This window comes from Microtus oregoni, unplaced genomic scaffold, assembly GCF_018167655.1.
Source record: "Microtus oregoni isolate MIOR12 unplaced genomic scaffold, Mior012 000014F_ref0000157, whole genome shotgun sequence".
Classification (NCBI taxonomy): domain Eukaryota; kingdom Metazoa; phylum Chordata; class Mammalia; order Rodentia; family Cricetidae; genus Microtus; species Microtus oregoni.
Genome location: NW_024543073.1, coordinates 50,596,133 through 50,622,512, shown reverse-complemented (window position 1 = coordinate 50,622,512; position 26,380 = coordinate 50,596,133). Strand labels below are relative to the sequence as shown.

General features: G+C 53.4%; 2 protein-coding genes across 6 annotated transcripts; one reads left to right on the top strand and one right to left on the bottom strand.

Moving 5' to 3' along the window:
* The first annotated feature begins 97 nt into the window (after positions 1-97).
* Positions 98-18,180, top strand: Cc2d1a (coiled-coil and C2 domain containing 1A). 5 transcript variants are annotated; one of them, XM_041663377.1, is made up of 29 exons: positions 98-379; positions 1,816-1,923; positions 3,498-3,610; positions 3,702-3,767; positions 4,010-4,144; positions 4,239-4,452; positions 8,666-8,784; positions 8,964-9,036; positions 10,115-10,231; positions 10,323-10,453; positions 10,523-10,595; positions 11,465-11,598; positions 12,031-12,142; positions 12,230-12,402; positions 13,736-13,858; positions 13,941-13,999; positions 14,079-14,195; positions 14,968-15,041; positions 15,121-15,179; positions 15,294-15,345; positions 15,793-15,892; positions 15,975-16,065; positions 16,185-16,322; positions 16,407-16,468; positions 17,083-17,146; positions 17,228-17,354; positions 17,486-17,562; positions 17,659-17,706; positions 17,772-18,180. In XM_041663377.1, exons 2-29 carry the CDS (start codon positions 1,824-1,826, stop codon positions 17,790-17,792), a joined length of 2,772 nt encoding a protein of 923 aa, XP_041519311.1. In that variant the 5' UTR covers positions 98-379; positions 1,816-1,823; the 3' UTR covers positions 17,793-18,180. The 5 variants fall into 5 exon arrangements, with proteins under 5 accessions (XP_041519311.1, XP_041519309.1, XP_041519313.1 ...); XM_041663375.1 differs by having other exon boundaries at positions 1,788-1,923; XM_041663376.1 differs by having other exon boundaries at positions 99-379; positions 1,788-1,923; positions 10,160-10,231.
* A 405-nt stretch (positions 18,181-18,585) lies between these two features.
* On the bottom strand, positions 18,586-26,004 carry Podnl1 (podocan like 1). Its single transcript, XM_041663338.1, has 10 exons — positions 25,960-26,004; positions 25,606-25,824; positions 24,880-24,973; positions 24,537-24,601; positions 24,313-24,422; positions 23,135-23,291; positions 22,763-22,878; positions 20,586-21,243; positions 18,895-19,043; positions 18,586-18,823 (listed from the first exon to the last, which is right to left on the bottom strand). Exons 1-10 carry the CDS (start codon positions 26,002-26,004, stop codon positions 18,676-18,678), a joined length of 1,761 nt encoding a protein of 586 aa, XP_041519272.1. The 3' UTR covers positions 18,586-18,675.
* Between the last annotated feature and the right edge of the window lie 376 nt (positions 26,005-26,380).

The window sequence follows — 26,380 nt, the reverse complement described above, 5'->3', positions numbered from 1 at the left end:
CCACGCACGCGCAGCACCCTCACCGCGCCTTACGCATGCTCCTCCTCCTCTCCGCGCGCGCCTCATATCAGGCGCATGCGTGTCCCCGTACTGCCTGCCGGGGATTGTAGTTTAGTGACTGAGATCCCGCGAATCCTGCGGCCGTGTCCTGAAGGCCAAGGCGGAAGCCGGACTGCCTGAACTCGCGAATCCCGGGGGCCGGGCTCGGAGGAGGGATTCCGAGCTCAGGAACGCGGCGAGCTCAGAGACACAGCTTCAGGGAAGAGGCAGGGCAAGGCCAAGGATCAGGGGCTGGTAGAACGGGCTTCTACCCGGGAAGATGCACAAGAGGAATGGACCCCCGGCACCCCCGGGCCGAGGCGCTGTCACCGCCCGCCAGGTGAGTGTGCGCCCCTCTGCCCACCTGGGGGAGGCGGTCTCCTCCCACCCTTCCTCAAGGTCTCTCCTCATCCTTCTTCACACCCGCAGGGAGTGCCCCACCCCCAGAAAAGCCTGATTCTCGCCACCAGGTGAGCCTAGGTCCCCGCCCCCCCGAGGTGAGGCTCGCTCCCTACTGTAGGGCCTACTGGCCTGGGCCATCCAGCTTCTGGCTCCCCACCCTGGTTACAGGGAACACCTGTTGCTGCAGCAGTTTCAGCCTGGAAGAGACAGCAATAAGACCAGCTTTTCAAGCCTTTGAATCAGCTGGGCCAGGCCACACTCCTTACTCCCATTGTATAGATGAGTACACCGCGACTCAGGGAGACGAAGTCATCTAACCAAGGTCGGAAGAATGAACAGGCTGGCCAGACAGAAATGTCGGTCCAGAGGCGTACAGGAAAACCTCCAGGACTTTGGCCCAACGTCATGCTCCCAGATCCAGACAGAGCCTGTGAGATTTTGATTTGTCCCAACTTTGAACCAGAGAGCCCAGGGCCTAACTCAGTGTTCAGGTCTGAATCTCTCTGACTACCGGTTCCCTCCTGGCCTTGGTACGCTTGACAGATATATTTGTAACTCTGAGCCTCAGTCTTCCCACCTGTGGAATGGAGGCCTGGAAGAGTCCTTAAATGGCATGACAGTTGTAAAGACTTATTGAGATATCTATGGAAAATGCTAGGACATAGTATGTTAATCATTATTCCCAGTAGGTGGAGCCATACATAATTGCTAGTATTTGGCCAATTTGGACCTATAGAAAGGGTAATTTTTTTTTAATTTTTTTTTTTTTTTTTGGTTTTTCGAGACAGGGTTTCTCTGTGGTTTTGGAGCCTGTCCTGGAACTCGCTCTTGTAGACCAGGCTGGTCTCGAACTCACAGAGATCTGCCTGCCTCTGCCTCCCAAGTGCTGGGATTAAAGGTGTGTGTCACCACCACCCGGCAAGGGTAATTTTATGTAACTCATCATATTCTATTGGTCATTAGCCAAAACAGAAAGGCAGGTCTCTAGAAAAGATCCAGTTTCAATGCTGTGGTCAGGGCTTTCATTTTTATTTATTTTTTTTCCCTTGCCATGCTGGGAATGGAACCCAAGGCTTTGCACATGCTAGGGTTAGAATTAGCACTTTATTGATGAGTGCATCTACCAGCCCCACTCTGGTCCATTCTAGGCAGGTTCTCTGCTGCCGAGCCTTGCGCTTAATCACTGTGGTTTGGTCTGTGTGTCTCAGCCTCCTAGTCTCCCCAAGAAACAGTTTACTTTTAGAGATTTGGTTCCTACCTTCCGTGGGGACTCTCTGGATCCGTCCTGGCTACCTGGGGCTGAATAGTGTATGGAAGGTCTAACTGGACAATGGTTATACCCACAGCTCGGCCTGCTGGTTGATTTTTCCCCAGACGGCCTGATGATCCCTGAGGATGGGGTAAATGATGAGGAACTGGAGGCTGAGTTCTTGGCTTTGGTGGGGGACCAGCCCCAGGCCCTGGAGAAACTCAGAGGCAAAGGTGAGATGCTCAACACACTTGAGAACTTGGAACTTCTGCTGTGGACAGCACTTGGAGCTGGGCACTGGGTTAGAAATGGGGGAGAAAAACAAGACATCCCCCGCTTCCTGGAGTCTGGGGTCTAGGTGACAGGGTCAGTTGTGGATGCAGCTGAGCCTTATCCAATCTGTTTTCTGCCACAACTTTCCTTTTTAAGAATTTTTTGTGAGTCTTTATGAGTATACCACATGTGTGCAGACAGACATACACGAGAGGTGGCAGAGAGTGTCAAATTCTCAGAGCTGAGGTTACAAGTAGTCGTGAGCCACCCCGTGTGGGTGCTGGGAGCCAAACTCAGGTCCTCTGCAAGGGCAGTATGCACTCGTACCCCAAGACATCTTCCCAGCCCTGAGTAACTTCAGTATTCACAGTGGCCCTAAGCACAGTGTTGCTGGGTGTTTCGAAGCTGGGGTGGTAACCCTGTTCCTTTGGGAAGTAACATGCGTGTTAGCTGGGAGCTGCAGGTCTGTTGGTCACCCGTTTAGGTGTGTGCACTGGTCAACATACAGTAAATCTTTAGATAGAAGCACACAGACGGCAAGGTTGTGGGTTACTGGTTAATAAACAATGGGCAGAGGGCCAACAAGATGGCTCAGTGGGTAAAGAAGCTTTCCCCAAGCCTGACAGCCCTGTGCTCAGTCCTGGGGGTTCAGTCTCCAGGACCCATCTGGTAGAAGGAAAGAAATGACCCTGGAAAATTGTCCTCTGACTTCTACACATGCGCTGTGGCACAATATTTGCACATATGCATGTGTACATGCAAGCTAAATAAATATAAAATCCAACCTTAGTAGTATTTCCCGGTATTTGCCAAAACACTCTCTTACAGAACTGTACAGAGTACTGTTTCCTTAAACATACGCACCACACCAACAAAAGCCTGCTTGACTGGTGCTTTTGTTTTCTGTGTTTTCACCTACCTACATCCAAATTGCATGATGCTCTGGATGCCAGGATAACATCTGAGCTGCCTTCTCCAGGATGAGTGTCATTCTGTCTAGTGTATCCATGTTGTATCTGCCACACAGGTGACCTGCTAGCTATCGTGTGGCTGTCCAGCCTGTCCGACGAGCTGCATGGAAGCCTTTATTTTACTTGATCATATCCCAAGCACAAGAATGTGCAAGCCTTGAGAGGAAGGTGCTGCTCTCTGCGGATGAGGCAGGGGCGGTGTAGGCTTTTCTGCTCCCAGAATTTAATTCACCTTTAGTTCCCACAGTCTACTGTTAGGTTATTGCTCTCCTGAAGCCCAGGGAAGTGAAGTAACCGCTCAAGGTCATACAGTGAGAGCATTACAGAGCTGAGGTTCGAACTCGGGTGCCTGACAGCATAGCTGAGACTGGACAGGGAAGAAACGAATGCTTGGAGGTTGGGGTTGGCAGGCGGCAGGTGGCGGCAGTCTCGAAGGGCTCCGCAATGGTGGTACGCCACGGTGCTCAGGGAAAGGGGTCTGTTCTTCAGGGCCCTGAGTGTGGGGTGGCTGGCTGAGGCTCTGGGAGGATCCTGCTCTAGCTGAGGCTTTTTCTTGCCTCCAGGTCCCTTGCCAATGGAGGCTATTGAGAAGATGGCCCGGCTCTGCATGAGAGACCTGGATGAGGATGAAGAGGGTACTGATGAGGATGATGTGGAGGCTGATGAGGACCTGCTGGTGAGCACAGGGCCAGGACACGTGGCAGTTTACCATCCCAGTGCCCTGGCCAGCAACCTCTTCCTCCTACCCTGGCCATGTATCCCTGCAGGCAGAGCTAAACGAGGTCCTTGGGGAGGAACAGAAGGCTGTGGAGCCCCTGAAGTCTGTGGCCCAGGTATGTCTTCCCTAAGTCACACATACACACACACACTGTGTTTAAAGGCTCACCTCTCCCCCCTTCTACATGTGACCTTGGGCACAGGTGACATGCTACCTCTGAACCTCTGAACTGTGGTGTCTCCACCATTAGGGGTAGGAAAGATTGTTCCAGGGGAAACATGTGTTCATACTATGAGGGGCCGGTTAAGGTGGTCTAATTGGGGTTACCACCCAGATTGAACCCCAATCTTCCTGTAGCCAAAGCCTTCAGGTTCCAACCCAGGAGTAGAGGCCATGTTGCAGGAGAGGCTAGCCCTCTACCAGTCTGCAGTGGAGAGTGCCAGGCAAGCTGGGGACAGTGCCAAGATGCGACGCTATGACCGGGGGCTCAAGGTGAGCAGGCCAAGGGCAGGGTGCTAGGACTCTGTCTGGACCCAGGAGCGCTGAGCTCCGAATTCCTCTCACTCATGCCCACACCCTGTTTCAGACACTGGAAAACCTGCTGGCCTCTTCCAGGAAGGGCAACATCATCAATGAAGCAGACATCCCACCACTTGTCACACTGGGGAAGGGACCAGCAGCCGGGCACAGCCACACCCATGCTACTCCCCACCTGGCTCCTGTGAACCTGCCAGCCGCAGAGTCCAGCGTCACCTTGGAGACCACATCTACCACCACACAAACCCCTGCCAACCCTCCCGGTAAATGGTGGGAAGGGCCAGGGTAATACAGCAGGGTCTATGTGGGCTCTTGAGAGACCTCAGAACATGGGCTGTGCTTACAATATTATTTGACCATAAAGGGGAATGTCATACTTTTTTAGCGTGCTCTCACATGGAAGAGCCATTAGGACATGATGTTGAGTGAAGATGCTATAGAAGACAGGACACTAATCCCATCCCCAGGAAGGCCCCAGGGTTGTCAGACCCATGAGCACAGGAAGTGGAATGGCAGGTGGCATGCTGGGGGGAGATCAGGAGGGAGTGTTTAACGGAGGTGGAGTTTTAGTTTGGAGAAATATGTTATAGAGTTGGTGGGGGTGACTGCACTATTTTGTGGATGTGTATAAGGCCACCAGACTATGCACTAAAGAGTTCCAGGACAGCCAGGGCTGTTACACAGAGAAGTCCTGTCTTTAAAAAAGGTAGTTAATAGGTAGGGAGATGGCTGTCAGCAGGTAAAGTCCCTGCTGTATAAGAATGAGGTTATGATTCCAGATCCCAGTGCCTGTGTAGGAAGGGACATGGTGCTATGTCTTACAGTCCCAGCAGTGAGAAGCAGAGACAGGAGGATGCTTGGGGCTTCTGGCCAGCCAGTCTGGCCAGTTGGTGAGCTCCAAGTTCAATGAGAGACTGTCTCAGAAAGCAGCTGAGGAAGACACAATGAGCCAGGCATGTTGTCACATACGTATCAGTTCAGGACTAAGAAACCTGATGCAGGAGGATCGCACTTGGAGGACAGCTGGTGCTATAGGAAGACCCACCTCAGCAGGAGGAAGAGAGACCTGGGAAGTGGATAAAGGCTGAGGCCCAGAAGAGGTGGAAAGAGAACCAAGTACACAAAATTGTCAGCTGACCACCACATGACAGTATAAGAATTTTTGAAAGCTTTTTTAAAATTTTTTAGTTATTTATTTTGAGTCAGGGTCTCACTGTGTAGCTCTGACTGGCCTGGGAGTCATGGCATAGACCTGGCTGTGAACTCACTGAGATATAACTGCCTCTGCCTCCTGAGCTCTGAGATTAAAGGTGTCCGCCACTTTTCCTACCCCCCTACCCAAAAAGAAAAGTATAAAATTTTAAGTGAGTGTTATGTATTTTACTCTAATTTGAAAAATAAGTAGAGCCTGGCATGCTGACACACACCTTTTAGTCCTGGTGCTTTGGAGGCAGATCACTTTGGGTTCAAGGCCAGACCAGCAAGGGCTTTATAAGACCTCGTCTCACCACCCCTGGAGAGATGGCTCAGCAGTTAAGAGCATTTTTGCTCTTGAAGAGGACCCAGGTTTAGTTCCCAGTTCCCACATGTGGCTCACAACTGTCTGTAACTCCAGGTTCAAAGGAACTGAGGCCCTCTCTGGCCTCCAAGGGCACCAGGCACTCATGTGGCGCACACACGTCTGCAGGCAAAGCACTCGTACACGTGAAACAAATGAATCTAAACATGTTCATTAAAGTAAATGTTGTTGAGTTTCCAATCACTTTTAAATTCACTTTATTTATTTTGGTTTTTTTGAGACAGGGTTTCTCTGTGAATCAGTCTTGGCTGTCCTGGAACTTACTCTGTAGACCAGGCTGGCCTCGAACTCAGAGATTTGCCTGGCTCTGCCTCTCAAGTGCTAGAATTGAAGGCGTGCACCACCACTGCCTGGCTAAATTTTCATTTTTTAATTGGGGGTGGGGTTGTCCATGCCACAGAATGCTTGGCAAAGATCAGAGGATAATCCTTGTGAGTCAGTTCTCTCCTCCCACCATGTGGACTCCAGGGTTCAAACTGAGGCCACCAGGTGGTAGCAGATGCCTTTACCTGCTGCATTTCCTGGTCAGAAAGACTGGAGCCAATGGTATAGTTAGCCTAGCACGTGGGAGGCCCTGCACTCCACCATCAGCCCTGAAAACACCAGATGCCACAAAGCAGGAAAAGGCACGCAGTTGCAGTCATCTCTATAATGCTCATAGTTTTAAGGTACTTTAATAGTTTTGGCTACTTTTAAACTTTAAGAAGATCTCTGACAGATTAAAAGGGGATATAGCAGGGTTTTTTGTTTTTCTTTTTTCGAGACAGGGTGTCTCTGTGGCTTTGGGCCCTGTCCTGGAACGCACTTTGTGGACCAGGTTGGCTTCGAACTCATAGAGATCTGCCTGCCTCTGCCTCTCGAGTGTGGGGATTAAAGGCGTGCACCACTGCCAACTTTTATAGCAGGTTTTAAAGAATTCTGGGGGAGCCAGGCGGTGGTGGTGCACGCCTTTAATCCCAGCACTCTGGAGGCAGAGGCAGGTGGATCTCTGTGAGTTCGAGGCCAGCCTGGTCTACAAGAGCTAGTTCCAGGACAGGAACCAAAAAAGCTACGGAGAAACCCTGTCTCAAAAATAAATAAATAAATAAATAAAAAGAATTCTGGGGGGAGAAACTCTACTGCTCAGAACCTCCAGGTCTAGGATTGAATGTCCCTCATGCCACCTGAAAGCCGAGTGATGTTGGCAGAAAGCATGCCCTCTCTAAGCCTCAGGTGTCCATCTATATAATGGGCTCAAAACTCAGTGGTGAGAATCAAATAAGACAGTGTGAGGTGAGCTTGGCCTGGTCTTCTGTGTCGTCGTTGTCTCCTCCTCCTCCTCCTTCTTCTTCTTCCTCCTTCTTCTGGTTTTTATTGAGCCCTACATTTTTCTCTGCTTCCCTCCCTGCCTCTTCCTTCCCCGCTTCAACCCTCCCTCAAGGTCCCCATGCTCCCAATTTACTCAATTCTTACTTCCCATGTAGATTAGATCTATGTAAGTCTCTCTTAGTGTCCGCATTATTGTCTAAATTCTCTGGAATTGTGATTTGTAGGCTGGCTTTCTTTGCTTTATGTTTAAAAACCACCTATGAGTGTGAGTACATGTAATAATTGTCTTTCTGTTCTGGGTTACCTCACTCAAAATAATGTTTTCTAGCTCCACCCATCTTCCTGCAAAATTCAAGATGTTATATTTTTCTGCTGTGTAGTACTCCACTGTGTAAATGTACCACATTTTTCTTATCCATTCTTTGGTCAAGGGGCATTTAGGTTGTTTCCAGATTCTGGCTATGACAAACAAAGCTGCTGTGATCATAGTTGAGCACACATCCTTGTGGCACGATTGAGCATCCTTTGGATATATACCCAAAAGTGGTATTACTGGGTGTTGAGGAAGGTTGTTTCCTAATTATCTGAGAAATCACCACACTGACATCCAAAGAGGTTGTACCAGCTTGCACTCCCACCAGCAATGCAGGAGTGTTCTCCACAACCTCTCCAGCATAAGTTGTCATCAGTGTTTTTGATCTTGGCCATTCTTACAGGTGTAAGATGGAATCTCAGAGTTGTTTTGATTTGCATTTCTCTGATGACAAAGGATGTTGAACATTTCCATAAGTGTCTTTCAGCCATTTTAGATTCTTCTGTTGAGAGTTCGCTGTTTAGGTCTGTACTCCATTTTTTTTATTGGATTAAGTGATCTTTTGGTGTTCAATTTCTTGAGTTCTTTGTATATTTTGGAAATCAGACCCCTGTCTGATGTGGGGTTAGTTAGATCTTTTTCCATTCTGTCGCTGTCATTTTGTCTTGTTGACTGTGTCCTTTGCTTTACAGAAGCTTTTCAGTTTCAGGAGGTCCCATTTATTAATTGTTTCTCTCAGTGTCAGTGCTGCTGGGGTTTTATTTAGGAAGTGGTTCCCTGTGCCAATGCATTCAAGTGTACTTCCCACTTTCTCTTCTATAAGATTCAGTGCGGCTGGCTTTATGTTGAGGTCTTTGATCCTTTTGGACTTGAGTTTTGTGCATGGTGATCGATATGGGTCTATTTTCATTCTTCTACATGTTGATATCCAGTTATGCCAGCACCACTTGTTAAATATGCTTTCTTTTTTCCATTTGATATTTTTTTGCTTCTTTGTCAAAAATCAAGTGTTCAAAGATGTGTGGATTAATATCCACATCTTCTATTCAGTTCCATTGGTCCTCCTGTCTGTTCTTATGCCAATACCAGGCTGTTTTCAGTACTGTAGCTCTGTAGTAGAGTTTGTAGTCGGGGATTGTGATGCCTCCAGAAGTTCTTTTATTGTACAGGATTGTTTTGGGTTTTTTGCTTTTCCATGTGAAGCTGAGTACCGTTCTTTCAAGGTCTGTAAGAATTTTGCTGGGATTTTGATGGTCAGTGTTCCTCTTCTTTCTAGGTCCCTGCAGCCCCCTCGCCCAGTTGCAGAGCCTCCAGCATGAGTACAAACTGGCTGCCCTCCATGCCAAGCATCAGGGCGACACTGCTGCGGCCACCAGACACTTGAGGGTAGCCAAGGTGTGTTCCAACCCTCAGGTGGGGCTACTAGCTCCTCTAGTCCGCTGCCTTCCTCTCTGCCCGGAATCATGTCTCAGTATTGGAGGGCATTAGAGGGTGACCCCAGGGAGAGGCAGGGCATAGAACATCCCCTGGGATCCTGGTAGCCCCTTCCCCACCCATCTCATTCTTTCTTTCAGAGTTTCGACCCTGTCCTGGAGGCTCTAAGCCGTGGGGAACTGGTGGACCTTTCCCGCCTGCCCCCTCCACCTGGTGAGGACCCTATCCCATGCCCCCTCCTCCTCCTGGTGAGGACCCTATCCTCCCGTGCCCCCTCCTCCTCCTGGTGAGGACCCTATCCTCCCGTGCCCCCTCCTCCTCCTGGTGAGGACCCTATCCTCCCGTGCCCCCTCCTCCTCCTGGTGAGGACCCTATCCTCCCGTGCCCCCTCCTCCTCCTGGTGAGGACCCTATCCTCCCGTGCCCCCTCCTCCTCCTGGTGAAGACCCTATCCCGTGCCCCCTCCTCCTCCTGGTGAGGACCCTATCCCGTGCCCCCTCCTCCTCCTGGTGAGGACCCTATCCTTCCGTGCCCCCTCCTCCTCCTGGTGAGGACCCTATCCTCCCGTGCCCCCTCCTCCTCCTGGTGAGGACCCTATCCTCCCGTGCCCCCTCCTCCTCCTGGTGAGGACCCTATCCTCCTGTGCCCCCTCCTCCTCCTGGTGAGGATCCTATCCCATGCCCCCTCCTCCTCCTGGTGAGGACCCTATCCCGTGCCCCCTCCTCCTCCTGGTGAGGACCCTATCCTCCTGTGCCCCCTCCTCCTCCTGGTGAGGACCCTATCCCGTGCCTCCTCCTCCTCCTGGTGAGGACCCTATCCCGTGCCTCCTCCTCCTGGTGAGGATCCTATCCCGTGCCCCCTCCTCCTCCTGGTGAGGACCCTATCCTCCCGTGCCCCCTCCTCCTCCTGGTGAGGACCCTATCCTCCTGTGCCCCCTCCTCCTCCTGGTGAGGATCCTATCCCGTGCCCCCTCCTCCTCCTGGTGAGGACCCTATCCTCCTGTGCCCCCTCCTCCTCCTGGTGAGGGCCCTATCCCGTGCCCCCTCCACCCGGTGAGGACCCTATCCCATGCCCCCTCCTCCTCCTGGTGAGGACCCTATCCCGTGCCTCCTCCTCCTGGTGAGGATCCTATCCCGTGCCCCCTCCTCCTCCTGGTGAGGACCCTATCCTCCCGTGCCCCCTCCTCCTCCTGGTGAGGACCCTATCCTCCCGTGCCCCCTCCTCCTCCTGGTGAGGACCCTATCCGCCCATGCCCCCTCCTACTCCTACTTTTCATCTTGGTGCTGCCCGAGATCTCCAAGCAAGCCTCTCAATGGGCTGGGCCTCTCTGTCTCCAGACCAGCTGTCTCCAGAGCCCCCTTTGCCAGCAGCACAACCTTTGACCCCTGCCTCAGCACCCATCAGACCAGGTAGGCTGCTGAGATCCTTGGAGGTGGGCAGACGGGGTCTGTGCTCCACTTCCTTCCACCCTTAATCTGCTTGCCACCTCCTCTGGCCCAGAGGTTCCCCAACCTCCCAGGAGCCTCCTGGAGGCGCTGGAGCAGCGAATGGAGCGGTACCATGTGGCTGCAGCCCAGGCCAAGGCCAAGGGTGATCAGCGGAAGGCACGCATGCACGAACGCATTGTCAAGGTGTGTAGGGGTCCAATGAGTGCTCCTGGGACTTCTCTCAGGTCCTCCTAACACCTCTGTGCTTTGTAGCAATACCAAGATGCCATTCGAGCCCACAAGGCAGGCCGAGCTGTGGATGTGACCGAGCTGCCAGTACCCCCAGGTAGGCTACACCTCTAGGAAGGCCCTACCCCAAGTACGTTTCCCCCCAGGTAAGGTCTATCCCAAGGTAGTCCCCCCATCCCACACCCTCTACCGCTGGGCCTTTGCTGGTCTGTTCCTGCCTGCAGGCTGCTTCATATAGCCATGGCTGTGCACTCGGGAGCTTTGCAAGCCTCTTAACCAGAATGAAGTGAGTCATGACAAAAATGTTTATATCAGGGAAACCGGAAAGTTCTCAAAAGTCAAGAGGTTGTTTTGGAGCCTATTCTGTCTTCCAGCTGTCTTCCCCCCCCCCCCCCACTTCATTCCATTCACCCCGCCAAGCTGCAGGCTTTGACTTTCCAAAACCTCCCTCAGCCTCCCGCCAGTCCTCAGAGTAGAAACCTCTTAAGTTGTCAGCTGCCCACCTGTCACCTATGGAAAGTCATCTTCCACTTCTGGGAGCCCTCTCCCAGCTGAGGCCCATTCGACAGAGTCTCTTAGAACCTGCCTGAAACCTGGAGGTTCAGCAAGAGAAGGAAGTACCATGGGAAGGACGGAGGAGTCCGGCACTTAGAGGACCCCACACTCCTCCACTCCGTCTCAGGGCGGGCTGGATAGTCCAGCGGTGGTCGGACACTAGCATGCACAAAGCCCCAGAGTCCATCTTTGGTATGCAGAAAGCAGGAAGACTGGCATGGCACACACCTATAATGCTAGTACTGGGAGGCTAAGGCAGGAGGATTGCAAGTTCATGGCCAACCCAAGCTACATAGTGAGGCTGTTTCAGAAAACCAACAAAAAGAAAGGCCTGGGTTCCTTAGGGGAGGAGGGATTGATGGCACCCTCACAATAGTTGGAACGCATTGACCAGGTCACTCTGCTCTCCAGGCTTCCCCCCAATTCAGGGCTTGGAGAATGCAGAGCCCACCCAGCAGAGCCTGGCAGGGGTTCTGGAAACTGCCATGAAGCTTGCTAACCATGATGAAGGCTCAGAGGAGGAAGAGGATGAGGCTCCTAAAAAGGTGCAAGGGTCAGGGCTGAGGTGGAGTGTGACAACAGGACACAACCCAGGGAGGCCTGGGCCCAAGTAGGAGTGAGGCAGCCCCACACCATAGGCCTGCCCCTTCTTGGCTGTGGGGTTATGGGGCTGTGGGCAGACCATTCTGCTCCCTGAGCCTTAGTCCTTTCATCTACAGCATGGGTGCAGAGTAGCCGCCCTATGCAGAGCCACTGCAGAGAGTAGGTAGTAGGAGGACTGTAGATGTGGACAGTGCTGAGACTGAGCCAGGCACGGTGGGTCATACCTGGAATCTCAGCCCTGGAGAGGAGTTCAAAGCCAGCTTCGGCTACATAATGAGTTTGAGGCCACCCTGTTGAGGACACAGAGACAGGTCCTTGGTTTTGAGTCATTGCAGGCCCTGGGAATACCCCAACCTCTATCTATCCCTCTGCAGCAAAATACCCCTGCTGCCCCCACAACCCAGCTGAAGTCCTCACCCTCCAAAGCGCCCGCATCAGGACCAGCAACAACAGGCAAAGCAGTTCCCAAGGGTACATCCACCAGGGGTAAGTACCCCACCTGCCCTGGCTACACCCAGGCCAACCTGACTCCCATGGGCTGGGCAGCCCCCGCTGAAGCTTCCCCACCTACAGCCCAGCAGCAACTGGCCTTCCTGGAAGGTCGTAAGAAGCAGCTCCTGCAGGCTGCACTGCGTGCCAAGCAAAAGAATGACGTAGAGGGCGCCAAGATGCATCTGCGCCAGGCCAAAGGGCTAGAGCCCATGCTAGAGGCCTCTCGCAGCGGGCTGCCTGTGGACATTGCCAAGGTGAGACCTCTATACTCACACATACCGCCTGTGGGCCCCTTAGCAACTATGTGACCTAGAAAGTATTAGTCATCCTCTAAGCTGCTGTGACAAATAGGCCCTGGAAGACAGTAGTTGAAAGGATACAGTTATTTCTTGCATGTAAGCTTAGGACAAGCTAGGCTCTATAACAGGGTGCCTGAGGGGCCCGGGCCCCCTTTATGGCTTCCAGGCTTTTCATCTTCCTAGGGTCTTATCCCTATGGATCACCGACCCATTGCCTTCTGCCCATGGAAAGGGTGGAGTAAAAGGACAGAGTGGCTTAAAGGAGTTATTGCAGGCCCCAGGACCGCCGCCCTGACCTCTATTCCTCTACAGCAAAACACCCCTGCTGCCTCCAGAACCCAGGTCTTTTGCTTATCTCCCATTGGCCAGAGCTAGCCATGTGGCCATACTGAACTGCAAAGGTTTCTGGGGCTTGGAGCAATGCTATATGCCATCACTAGGGAAGAGACTCGAATCTCTGGGAGACAGTTAACAGATTCTGCCAGAGGTAGCCCTGTTCACTCAGAACATTGTTTTAGTCTTCGGAGACCTGAAGACTGATTCCCACCTGAAAATCGGGCAGGATCTCCGAATACCTTTATGATAGACAGCAGCATCCATGACAGGAAATCTGTACGGAGCACACCCTGGGTCCTGGGACCCTAATGCTGAACCAAACAGACCACTATTCCCACCCTTGTGAGCCACACATGCTAGCTAGGGAGACCACAGCGGCACACAGGTAAATCCAGAGCTTTCCTGTGGTCCATGGTTCTGCATGATCTGCCTTACCCTTCACTTCCTCCGTCTCAGACCCCAGCCCCACTCCAGCCTCAGGGCCTTCCCACCTGCCCTCTCACCCTGGAACGCACCCCAAGCTGGACAGTTGTTGGACTAACTCCCTCTTCATATATTTCTAGTTCGGATTTAAAAAAAATAATAATAAAGATAGGGTCTCTGTACTGTACACAGGAGGCCTTGAACTCACTGTGTAGCCCATGCTGTCCTCCACCTTCCTATGCTCTTGGCCCAGTCTCTGTTAAAATCACTGGTGTGCCACCGTGCTTGGCTGTCTCTATTCACTGCTGCATCCCTAGTCCCCCAGCCACAGAGCAGGACCTCACGTGTACGGGGCTGCCCAGACAAGGGCTTGGATGCCCAGAGGATGGCTTTCTTACATCAGGTAGTGTAGGAACTGAAGGGAGACCCCAGACACCAGAGATAGAGGGGCAGGGAAGAGGACAGATCCCCAGACAGGCTGCTCCTCGTGGACCAGCAGCCCCTTGCCTACCAGCCTCATCCTCCACAGGTGCCACCCGCTCCTGTCAACAAGGACGACTTTGTGCTGGTGCAGCGGCCTGGCCCAGGCCTGTCTCAGGAGGCTGTGCGGCGCTATGGGGAGCTTACCAAACTCCTGAGACAGCAACATGAAGTGAGGTCCCACCCATGACCCTATCCCGTCCCCTTTACTGTTCCTCCTGGCCTTCCATCCATATTCAACGCTTTCCCCACAGATGTGTCTGAACCACGCCACACAGTTCACCCATCTGGGTAACATTGCTGAAACTATCAAGTAAGTGCCTACCTACCTCACAGGTACCTGCGCTGGCAGCCCAGCTGACCAGGGCCCCAAGCAATACCTTTTCCTGCAGGTTCGAGAAGCTGGCAGAAGACTGTAAGCGGAGCATGGATACCCTAAAGCAAGCCTTTGCCCGCAGTCTGCCCACACCTGCTGCCCGCTTTGAGCAGAGGACCTTCAGTGTTATCAAGTAGGGCCCAAAGCCCCCTGGCTGGGGTACTGCTGGGGAGGGATCTATCTACACTTCTGCAAGCTATTGCAGGACTCAACTCTGGGCAAGAGTAAATGCACGGTAGGAGCACAGACATGCCAAGGCTCTGGGCACGCATGCAGTGCTGCATTGACTGGGTCCCCAGCTGACACTTGGAGACACTCAGACAATGATTATTAAATGAGAGGAAGAGGCTGGGTGTGTAGCTCTGTCGGTAGAATGAGCTACCAGAAGTACCTGTAGGAGGATCAGGAATTCAAGGCCATCATTGGCTACATAGTGAATTTTTGGCCAGCCTGTGCTACACAGCAGCTGGAATCCTGGCTGGTCCAGGAATACAGAGTACATGGCCCAGCTAAGACACTGCATGTGCACAGCAGGTGCACAAATAACACTGGCGAACGAGGGCCAGTGAAGTGGGTCAGTAGGTAAGTACAGGACCTGCCGCCAAGAGTTCAAAGAAAAAGAGAACTCTCAAAGCTTCTTCTCCAACCTTCACATGTATGACATAGCATTCCTGCATGCATGCACACGAACACATGCACATGTATATAAACACAATAAATACAGAAACATAAATAGAAGTGAGTATCAAATAAATGTATGAGCACTGAACAGAGCCCAGAAATCAGGTAAGGGAATGCCTAACTCCACAGCCTGAACCCTAGAGTGACACCCCCACAATCTAGAGGGAAATGAGAGCTACAGGCCGAAGCTGAAGTGCCGCCTCTGTTTCCCTGCTTACTGAAAGGATCTTTCCGGACCTGAGCAACAATGACATGCTTCTATTTATTGTGAAGGGCATCAACTTGCCCACACCCACAGGTAAGGGTGGCGGAGGCTCTGCTCAGAAGCAAGGGTGGGCTGGTCTCTTTCCCAAGGTCTGACCCTTGTTTCCCTGCAGGACTGTCCCCTAGTGACCTGGATGCCTTTGTCCGGTTTGACTTCCCTTATCCCAATGTGGTAGGTGCAATCTCTGAGTGGGTGGGGACCAGGAAGCAAGACAAGCAGGAAGTCCAGGTATAGCACGGATCTGATCATTCGGATCTGATCATTCGTTCCTCCTCCCTGATACAGGAAGAAGCTCAAAAAGACAAGACCAGTGTGATCAAAAATACAGACTCCCCTGGTGAGTCACCGGTCTGCTGTAGAAGACGACCTGGAATTGGGGCCAGAGTGGGGTTGTAGCTTAGGTGTATATGCACAAGTCCCAGGTCCCAGCATCCTCAGAGAAAAAGGAAAAAAAAAAAAAAACCCACGGAAAGATGGCTCAGTAGGTAAAGCAATTGCAGTACAAGCTGAAGTGTGTGAATTAGAATCTCCAGATCCAACTTAAAGGTGGCTCAGTAACATGCCTCTGTAATCCCACACTCCTATGGTGAGGTGAGGACAAGGGAGCCTGTGGGCCACTTAGGCTGGGGTGCACAAATGAAACATTGTCTCAAACAAGGCTGATGGTGAAGGCTGACACCTGAGGTGGTGCTTTGACCACTACAGTAACACACATACACACCACAACCAGTGCACACTCCCACACAGCCAGTTTCTTCTCATCCTTCCCTCCTTCCCTGCATAGAATTTAAAGAACAGTTCAAACTCTGCATCAACCGTGGCCACCGTGGCTTCCGAAGGGCCATCCAAACCAAGGGCATCAAGTTCGAAGTGGTCCACAAGGGGTAAGCCAGAGATGGCAGGTTCTAGGTTCAGGGCTGTGGAGCAGCCTGCCTGCCTCACAGCTTCCTGCACCTTCCCACACAGGGGGCTGTTCAAGACTGACAGGGTGCTGGGCACAGCCCAGCTAAAACTGGATATGCTGGAGACAGCGTGTGAAGTCCATGAGATCCTGGAGGTGAGGGCAGTGAGTGCATGTAGACTTGGAGCACGCTGGTCTGCTGTCACCAGTGTCACCCCAGCTCCTGTGTAAGATCGCTGCTTTTGCCCATAGCACCCCTTCTTATTCCTACCTAGGTTTTGGATGGACGCCGGCCCACTGGGGGGCGGCTTGAAGTGATGGTCCGGATCCGGGAGCCACTGACAGCCCAGCAGTTGGAGACTACAACGGAGAGGTGGCTGGTCATTGACCACCTCCCAGCAGCTGTGCCCACGGTGAGTCCTGCTCAGCCACCCCTGAGAAGAGGGCTGGGCTCAGGGCCTCAGTACTCATTAGACTGGCTCTCTGTACTGAAACAGGTCACTGGTCCCAAAGCAAAGGTGCCTCCCATCGCTACCTCTTGGAGGGACTCAGGGAACAGGTGAGTCTGGGCGAGGTCACACTGAGGTGAATGCTCCTGTCTCTCAGCTCCTTCCTTGGCTTCCATGGCCCATCAGACCATGTCCTGTCTGGCTTCAGAGCAGGTCTGGAATCCTCCCCTTGGGGAATTGGGTTTAGAATCCTCTACGTGTCTTTTTTTTTTTTTTTTTTTTTTTTTTTTTGATTTTCAAGACAGGGTTTCTCTGTAGCTTTGGAGCCTGTCCTGGAACTAGCTCTTGTAGACCAAGCTGGCCTCGAACTCACAGAGATCCACCTGCCTCTGCCTCCCAAGTGCTGGGATTAAAGGCATGCGCCACCACCGCCCGGCCTACGTGTCCTTTTGTGATTTGCCCATTGTCAGCATACTCAGCCCCTCTTTCTTCACTCTGTCCTCCTCTCAGACATGTCCACTTCTGTCGTCTCCCTCTAGCAGGTCTCACTCATTCATGATCCCCCTGCCTGAGTGCTGGGCGACAGCATGCCCCAGAACCTCTAGCACCAGGTCTGCTTTTCCCTGGTCTGGACTCTAAGGCCCCTCTGAGATCCCCTGCCCAGCTGACTCCTTTGGATCCCCACCACTTCCTCTGTAGCCTGTCATTCCTCTCTGCCCTGCAGGTCAGCACGTCCCCTACACAGCCTGAGTGTGCTGGCCTTTGACCAAGAGCGGCTAGAAAGGAAGGTGGGTGCCTGGCCTGGGCTCAGTGTGGTGGGCTTAGGAGTGGACTTCAGATTGGCTCAGAGTCCCCTTTGTACCCTCCAGATCCTAGCCTTGAGGCAGGCACGCCGGCCGGTGCCTCCAGAAGTGGCCCAGCAGTACCAGGACGTGGTGCAGCGCAGCCAGTGGCAGAGGGCACAGCTGGAGCAGGGGGGTGCTGCCATCCGCAAGGGTAGGAGCAGGAGTGGGGCTGGGGAGACCCGTGTGCAGGGGGTAGGGAACTGAGGATCCCCATGGAATGGGACAGAGACACAAGTGGGGAGAAGCAGCTGCCTGACCCTGACCCCACTGCCACTTCTCAAGAGTATGCAACCCATCTGGAGCGCCAGCTGCACTTCTATACAGAGGCCGCCCGGCGCTTGGGCTATGACGGAAGCAGGGTAAGCCGGCCCCGTGTGGTGGATGCTCAGGTATGGGGTAGACTCTGCCCCTATTTTATATTAACTGGACTGTCAGCTAATGGTCTCTTCCTCTAGGAGGCTGCGAAGGAGGCATTGTACCGGCGGAATCTGGTGGAGAGCGAGGTGAGTGGCCAGAGGGCTGGGGGCATATGTGATGATGGTCTCCTGACCCTCTATGTCTCCCCCAGCTGCAGCGACTCCGCAGGTGAGGCTCATCTCTGGACTACGGGCCCCAAAGTCCAGTGCCAGGCAGAGCTCCAGGGCCACCGAGCAGACAATCAGCGGACAGTTGGTTCTGGACTCACCCTGTCCAGGCCGGCCCCAGGGACATCGCGACAGCACCCTCATCCCGTGTGGCTGGGCAGGCCTTGGAGAATCCTGTTTGCACATCCAGGAGCATCTGGAGCAGAGGGTGGCTGGGACACAAGCCCAGAGGGCCCTGCAAGCACTTTACTTCCTGCCCCTCCCCAGTCTGAACCCCACAGCCCTCTCCAAAGATGCCACTGTGGCTGTCAAACTCAGCTGACTCTCCAGGGGCTGTGCTGACCCAGTTGGGATCCCCCCCAGGGCCAACACAGAATAAACAGCCAAGGCCATACCCATCTCAGCTCTGTCTTTTTTTCCCTGATGTGACTCACTCAGTGGCTGGCCTGGGCCTCCCCACTCAGCCCAGTTCCCTGGAAAGGCCTGGGTGAGCCTGTGGCTTGGGCCTTTTGGGTTTAATTACCTGTCTCAGGTCATCCATATCAGTCATTGGCCGTGGGACCAAACTGACTGACTTCAAATTCTAGAGTCTTGTCCTCCAACTTGGTCTCAGGGACGAAAGGGCAGTCCTTTGAGGTGTATGGAAGAGATGGGTCCCAGAGGACACTGAGTTCGTGTGAACATGGAAAGGGGTCCAGTTTATTTTCCCCATCACCATAGTCTGCTCCCCAGAATATTCAAGTCAGCATGCTTCCTGCTTCAGCCCCCACCCCCCACCCCTAGTAGACACCTGTTCCTAGTGCTTTGGCCAGCTCTGGGCAGAACAGGCCCAGCCTCCAAGGCCCCAACTGAGAATTTCCTTAGTCCACAGTACATCAGCGCTCAGGGCTAGCCCTTGGGGCTCAGGGCCCCCTTGTTCTTGGGTGGCAGCTGGACCAGGACCTGTTCTGGGTTTTCTGCGGTGTCTACCACACGTAGGTGTACAAGCCCCAGGAAGGCCTCGGCCGCAATGCTTGTCATATGAAGCCTGTTGGCCCTGTGCAGAGAGGCAGGGATGTCAGGACAGTGATGGAAGAGCTACTATCTTATCCAGACTCCCGTTCTCACCTCAGGAAGAGGGCACGCAGGTGGGGTGTGCTGAGGAAGGCCTCTGGGCCCACGTGGCTGATACGGTTAGCTTGCAGGTGCAGCTCCTCCAAGGCCTCAGGGAGGTCAGGGGGCACGAATGATAGCTCATTGTGGCTGAGGTCCAGCACCTGACAGGCAGACAGCACCATGGCAGGCTCAGGACCTGGGTCTCACAGCCAAAGAGCTTCCAGCCCTCTTCCCCAGTCCTCTGCCTCTTCCATGCCCAGCTAGGCTTCCTCCAGATTCTTTTTTTTTTTTTTTCAAGACAGGGTTTCTCTGTGGTTTTGGAGCCTGTCCTGGAACTAGCTCTTGTAGACCAGGCTGGTCTCGAACTCACAGAGATCCACCTGCCTCTGCCTCCCAAGTGCTGGGATTAAAGGCGTGCGCCACCACCGCCCGGCCTTCCTCCAGATTCTTATTTGATAATGGTTGCCAAATTCCTTCCCTTCATAGAGATCTGCTGAGCCTGATCTATTTGTTATATTTATGAGATGTGCAGGTAGATGTGGTCCCCACCAGCTGATTTCAACAAGACACAAGGATCTGAGGATGGTGGACCTTCACATCCTCCTCACTCACACCCTTGCTTTTTCTTCCCTTCCTTTCCCTTCCTCCAGACCTCTCCCACCTCCCCTTCCTTTTCTTCTTTCTGTAGCCTCAGCTGGCTTCACCCCTCCTACTTCAGCCTTCCCTGAGCTGTGGATCCAGGTGCAGTCCCCGTATCTGGCCATGCTCCTTTCCTTCTATCACACTGATTGCCTAGACGGCCTTTGCCCTAACTAGGATGCTTAGGGTCAGAAAGAGATAAGGTGTAGGGGAAAGGAGCCAGCCAAAGAAACCCACCCTGGCCCTGAAACCCAATGCTTTAGCCCCAAACCCTGTGCAGAGAAACAAACCAATCCTTGAACAGAGATCTAGCCAATCTGAGCTAGGGAATCTGACCAGTTCCCACCCTGAAAATCTCCCTGGAAACACTGCGCCCTCCGGAAGCCCTGTATAAGCCCTGCTCACACTCTGGTTGCTGCTGCCCTTCTTGCACTCTGGCAGAGGCAGCCACTCTCCTGGGCTCTTCCTTCCCAATAAATCTCTTGAGTAAGGTTTGAGTGAAGACCTTCTGCCAGAGCTGAGAAGTTGTTACAACTTTGTGGGGGAAGCCAGAGACTAGGGATTGGAGCAGGGCTGTAACACTTTTGCTGGGGAAACCTTCCCCTAGCAGAGCAGAGTTGTTACATGGAGAATGGAGCTGAGCAGCGGAGCTGTAACAACTTGGCTGGGGAAGCCCTCTCTTGCCCCAGCAGAGCTGTTACACTGGGGAAACCCTCCCTAGAGCAGGGCTGCAAGCTGCTAAGCTTACTGTGCCCTGTGCCCTGTGCCCTGGCTCCTGACTGCCAGAGCACGCTTCCATCTGATCTGTAGTACTCAGTATTCCTTGGCTCCCGAATGCCAGAATCCCTTTCCATCTGAGCCGCAATGCTTACATATGGGTCCTGTCTTGTACCAAGCTGGGTAGAATAGAGGAGGTGGGGACATACAAGCAACAACTCAAACAGGGTCTATTTTAGCCATTCAGGCTGCCCCCATGGGGCTCTGTGGCATGCCTGGGCTCAGAACTGGGGAGTAGCTGGGCCAACAGTGGGGCGGAGATAACCATATTGTAGTTAACCCCTGACCTGCAGTGCCTGCAGCTCGTGCCAGGTGCCCGGCTCGATGTCGCCCACGCGGAGCCGGTTGTGCGCCAGACTCAGTTCCCGCAGCTTCTTCAGGCCAGCCAGCAGCTCTGGCTCCAGGGCCCGCAGTTGGTTGCGTTGCAGTTTCAGAGAGCGCAGACTTGGGGGCAGGCCCTCCGGCAGCCGACTCAGCTGGTTACCGGCCAGGTCCAAGCTGCGCAGGGCGCGCAGGCGGCGGAAGGCGCCCGGATGCACGCGCTCGCTGGCCAGGCGGTTGTAGGCCAGGTTGAGCTCCGCCAGGGCTCGCGCGGAAACCAGATCCCGGGCACCTAGCACGGCCACGCGGTTATGGGGCATCACCAGGGCCTTCAGATGGCGGGGCAGTGCTGGGGGCACGCGCTCCAGCCTGTTGCCGTAGAGGTGCAGCGTGTGCAGGGCCCGCAGAGGCCTCAGCGTCCCGGCGGGCAGCGCTGAGGCCCCCAGCTCATTGTGCTGCAGCAACAGGTAGCGCAGGCCCCTCGCTCTGTGTAGTCTCACCGCTTCCACCTGCCGGATGCAGTTGCGACCCAGGTGCAGTATGGTCAGGTTTTCGGGTAGACCCTCAGGCACTGTGGTCAGCTGGTTGTGGGACAGGTCCAGATACTCAAGGCTGCTTAGTTTGCTGATGGAAGAGAGGGGTGATGGAATGGTCACTTCAAGAAAGAGACCCCTGCTGGGCATTGTTGGCTCTCATGCCTTTAATCCCAGCACTTGGGAGGTAGAGGCAAATAGATCAAGGCCAGCCTGATCTATCAAGTTCCAGGACAGAAATCCTGTCTCAAAAAAAAAAAAAAAAAAGAGTGGGGTGGGGGCGCGGGGGAACCCCTATAGATCTTACCAGAAAGTAAGGGAATGGTTTTAGAATTCCGTTAAACTGGAGATTTCAGGTTGAGAGTGATTGATATGATACAGAAATACATATGGAAGGCCAGAATGCCCATGGGTGTAGGTATGGAATCCCAGCACTCATGAGGATTGTGAGTTCCATGCCAGCCTGGATTGCATTTAACCAGACTCTTTCAAAAAATCTAGGGCTGGACTGGAGAGATGGCTCAGCAGTTAAGAGCACTGGCTGCTCCTCCAGAGAACCAGTGTTAGGATCCCAGCACCACACAGCGGCTGTCGACTGCCTGAACTCCAGTCCTGGGAGATCTGCCACCCCCCTACAGCTCTTCAAGCATTGCGTACATGCACAGACGTCCATGCAGGCAAAACACCCATACACATAAAGATAAATTAAGTTGGACATTGTGGCATGCATCCTTAGTCCCAGCAATCAAGAGGCAGAGGAAGGCAGAGCTAAATGAGTTGGAGGTCAGCCTGGTCTATAGAGGGTTCCAGGACAGCCGTGGCTACACAGAGAGACCCTGTCAAAAAAAAAAAAAATCGGGGGCTGGAGAGATGGCTCAGTGGTTAAGAGCATTGCCTGCTCTTCCAAAGGTCCTGAGTTCAATTCCCGGCAACCACATGGTGGCTCACAACCATCTGTAAAGAGGTCTGGTGCCCTCTTCCGGCCTGCAGACATGCACACAGACAGAATATTGTATACATAATAAATAAATAAATAAATAAAATCTAAAACAGGCTCCAAAGCTACAGAGAAACCCTGTTTCAAAAAACAAAACAAAAGCAACAAAAAGCAAGCAAAACAAAAGCTGAGGTACGGCTGTCGACCTGTCTAGAACGTGTGTGTGGGGGGGGGTGGGTGTGGCAGGGGTGGTGGTGATGGTGGTGGTGTAGATGGAAGACTTGTTTTGTTTCCTAGCATATACAAGGACCTGGATTCCAGCTGGGTGCACGCCTTTAATCCCAGCACTTGGGAGACAGAGGCAGGAGGAACTCAATGAGTTAGAGGCCAGCCTGGTCTATAAAGCAAGTTCCAAGAACAGCCAGGATTGTTACACAGAGAAGTCCTATCTCAAAAGGAAAAAAAAGAAAAAGAAAGAAAACCCTGTATTCCATCTCCCCCCACACACACAGAAAAAGAAAACACAACTATTAGGTAATAGAATCTCAAGAACCGGTAGCAGGAGACAGAGACACCGCCAAACTAGTACCTTTCATGGAAGCTGGGGGTGCACTGGTACTCACTGAAGTCCCCGGTGGGGGCAGCTGTCAGCACAGAACTGCTGTGTGCCTACCTGAAGGTGGTTGCATCCAGGCCACTGTCTGTCAACTGATTGTGCTGGAGGTACAGCTCCCGGAGTCGCGTCTGGAGGCTCAGGGCTCCTCTGGGCACCTTGGAGATAAGATTGTTCTGGAGGAAGGAGAGAGTGAAGTGGAGATCTGGCTGGACAGCTAGGGCAGCCACAGGTGGCTCTTGAGAGAAGGGTTTGAGAACTTGTCTTGTTTGTGCAAGGCAGCCAAGTTTTGCTTCTTTCTAAATTATTGTTCTAACAGCTGGGATTCTGGGGAGCAGTTGAAAGGATGGGAAAGGAGCAGGCAAAGAAATCCCGCAGGCTGCCGTTGAGAGACCTGGGCCCAGGCATGTGTGTGTGTGGTGGGCAGGGTACCTGCAGGTGAAGCCGCTCCAGGGAGGATGGCAGACTGGGTGGTAGGTAGCTGAGCTGGTTGCTGGAGAGACTTAGGGTGGTAATGGCCTCCGAACCGAGGAAGGTGTTAGGTGGCAAACCAGTGTTGTTCAGTCGGTTGTCGTGGAGGTATACAGACCTGAGAAGGGTAAGGCTGCGGCTACCAGCCCAGGCATGCACACACCACCCTTCCCAACGCTGCCACTGCTGCCCCTCAACTGCTGCTGGAGTTGCCCTCAGCTTCTGTCTGAGAGGCTAGAGACAGGGCGAGTGTGCAAGTGTGTGTGTGTGTCTGCTGAAGTAGATGGCATTTGTCCTAGTGTGTATGTGTCTGCTGAAGTAGATGGTATTTGTCCTAGTCTAGACTTTTTTTTTTTTTTTTTTTTTTTTGCGGCAGGGTTTCTCGGTGTAGCCCTGATTATCCTGGAACTCACTTTGAAAAACTAGACTGGCCTCGAACTCAGAGATCCACCTGCCTCTGCCTCCCAAGGGCTGGGATTAAAGTCCTGAGACACTACTGCCGGGCTTAGTCTAGACTTTTGATACAGTGTATGGGACCCTATTTTACCATTCAAGCTCCCCCCACCCCCATCCACTGCAGGGCCACAACCCTAGACTCCCCAAACAAAGTTGATGCCCATCTGACTTGGGGTTTAGGGACATATTTCCACAAACTGAGCTGAGGGCCCGAGACCCTCCATAACTGATCTGAGCAGGGCAGTGGTGGCGCACGCCTTTAATCCCAGCACTCGGGAGGCAGAGACAGGCGGATCTCTGTGAGTTTGAGGCCAGCCTGGTCTAGAAGAGCTAGTTCCAGGACAGGAACCAAAAGCTACGGAGAAACCCTGTCTCGAAAATCAAAAAAAACAAAACAAAACAAAAAAAAACTGATCTGAGTCCTCCCTGACACCCGCCCTCCTCCCTGCCACCAAGCGCAGAGCCCTGTCCCAAGATTCCAAGAACAGAACCCAGCCTTCTCTGACTCCCCACCCGCAGTGCAGAGCCGTGCCTCAGACCCTCCAAAACAGGGCTGCCCTCTGTTTTTCCTTAAGCAAAGCCGTGTGCACGCTTCCCAGAGCAGGCCTCTTTCTCCCTGGCCTCTGGGGGCGGGGCAGGATCCTGGAATCAGAGGATGGGGGCGGAGCCAGCGCTAAGGCTACCGGAGTTCAGGCTTCTCCCCAAAGGTGAGGGGAAAGATTTCCACCACTTCATTGGCAGCCAGATCGGCGACACGCAGGGAGGGTGGCAGGAACTGGGGTGCAACAGAGAGCTGCAACAGCAACAGCATCTGGTCCCGGGGCCGGGTTTCCCGCCTCCCCAGCCCCACACCCAGGTCCTGCATGCTGGGTGACCCCAGCCAGGATGCACCCCCTCACAGGCTCACCTTGTTGTGAGCCACGTAGAAGTGCTCTAGCTGGGTGAGGGACTCAAAGGCCTCATCAGGCAGACCTGGGTGAGAGCACGGTGGGCAATGTATGAGGGAACCGGTATATCTAGCAGCCCAACTCCGAAGGCTCGGGACTAGCAGAGGTTCCCAGGCTTTGGCCCACCCCCCCCCTGTACACATCCTGTCCTTATTCAAAAGCCACAGCCACTACCATCCCCCAACCCTTGAAATTCCACCGTGCTCAGCAGTTGTGGAAACCCCCAAAGAGCTGGCCACAACTGGCAAACAGCGGATGTGGAGAGGGGCTGGGACCTGGTTGTTCCAAGCTCTAGGTCCTCACCCTCTGAGGAGATGAGGTTGCTGTGCAGGTCCAGGGTGCGCAAGCCACTGAGGCGAGACAACTCGTTATAGGGGAGCTCCTGCAGCTGGTTGTTCTGCAGAGTGGAGTAAAGACATTCACACCAAGGCCTGCCACTTACTCCTCCAACAGTAACCTAGAGGTGTGGCCCGGCAGCAGAGCCCTTGCTTAGCATCCGCAGACCCTGGGGTTAATCCCTAATGTCTCCAAAAGCAAGAAGAGGAGGAGAAAAAAAAAGACATCCCTTTCCTTGACCCCAAACAACCTTGAGATTTGCAAGGCACTGGGCCCCTTACTACACCTCAATCAATACAATTACCCTGAGTCCCCACGCCCCACAGGCTGCTAATTTCCAACCTGGCCTCTGACACTTCCCTAGCCATTTTTCCCCGACACAGGGGCTTTACTATGCAGTGAAGGATGACCTCAGACTCGTGTCCATCCTCCTGCCTCAGAATCCTTACCAACAGATCTTCCCAGATCTTGCCCCAGATCTTCCCAAAGTACTCCCAACATCACAATGGTTGACTCAGAACTCAGTGTTTTGATCAAAACAACTTTACTCCTTCTGAGATGCGGACCCTGAACTCAGCTCTTGGGACACAGTGCTTCTATGTCTGGCCTTGGCCTGGCTTAGCAGACCCAGAGCAAGGCCAGGCTCAGCTCTGACATGTGGACCTCCCATCTGGATCCTACCTGGGCCCTCACCTGCAAGGACAGGTGCCTAGCAGCCTTGGTGATATTGTCTGGGAATACACTCAGACCCAGGCCAGCACAGTCCACTGTGTCATCTCGGGGACACGAGCAGCGCCAAGGACAGGCTCTCGGCAGGGGCTGTGAGCTGTTACCCAAGTGTGGGAAGGCAGGGTCTTCCATGTATGCTATAGCCCACCTCAGCATCAGGAGCAGCAGCAGCTCTTGAGGCCTCTGGGGTAAAGCAAGGGATCAACAGGCCAGTCTGGTGAGGGGTTCCCCCATGCTGGGTAGGCTTGGCCACCTAACCAGCAACCAGAGCCAGTCAGGGGTGGGCAGACCACTTCAGACCCTCCCTGCCCATCTTACCATAATCAGCTCAGTGCTGCCTCTCCTCAAGCTCCGGTCCAGCATTCACTTCCTCCAACTTCCCCTGTGACTACAGCTGCCCTCCATCTCTCAACATAGGACACGCGCACGCGCACACACACACATGCACACACAGCTACACCACAGGGCCTGAGGGGATGACCATCCCCTCCCTGAACAGGGCAGGCAGAGGGCTGGATAGGGTGGCAAGGCTCATCTAACCCATCCCTCCGGTTCCCTCCTGCTCCAACCGCCCCGCTCTATTTTCATAACCTCAGCCAGCCTAAATTGAGCCACAGTGATGAGGAATGTTTGAGAATGGCTGAGACTCACCCTATCTGGTATTTGGGCTGACCACAGGCAGGTTGTGGGGTGCCAGTGGATGGGGGAGGCAGTGGAGGGTCCCCAAGGAGATGAAGTC

What these genes read in the sequence shown, in the direction of transcription:
- Cc2d1a (XM_041663375.1), top strand. Translation starts at nt 320, where the DNA reads ATGCACAAGAGGAATGGACCCCCGGCACCCCCGGGCCGAGGCGCTGTC. An exon ending in TGCCTGTGGACATTGCCAAG is followed by an intron (nt 12,403 to 13,735) that starts GTGAGACCTCTA and finishes CATCCTCCACAG; the next exon opens with GTGCCACCCGCTCCTGTCAA. An exon ending in ACTTCCCTTATCCCAATGTG is followed by an intron (nt 15,180 to 15,293) that starts GTAGGTGCAATC and finishes TCCCTGATACAG; the next exon opens with GAAGAAGCTCAAAAAGACAA.
- Podnl1 (XM_041663338.1), bottom strand. Translation starts at nt 26,004, where the DNA reads ATGCTGGACCGGAGCTTGAGGAGAGGCAGCACTGAGCTGATTATG. An exon ending in TCTACGTGGCTCACAACAAG is followed by an intron (nt 24,423 to 24,536) that starts GTGAGCCTGTGA and finishes TTGCTGTTGCAG; the next exon opens with CTCTCTGTTGCACCCCAGTT. An exon ending in TGGAGCGGCTTCACCTGCAG is followed by an intron (nt 22,879 to 23,134) that starts GTACCCTGCCCA and finishes TCCTTCCTCCAG; the next exon opens with AACAATCTTATCTCCAAGGT.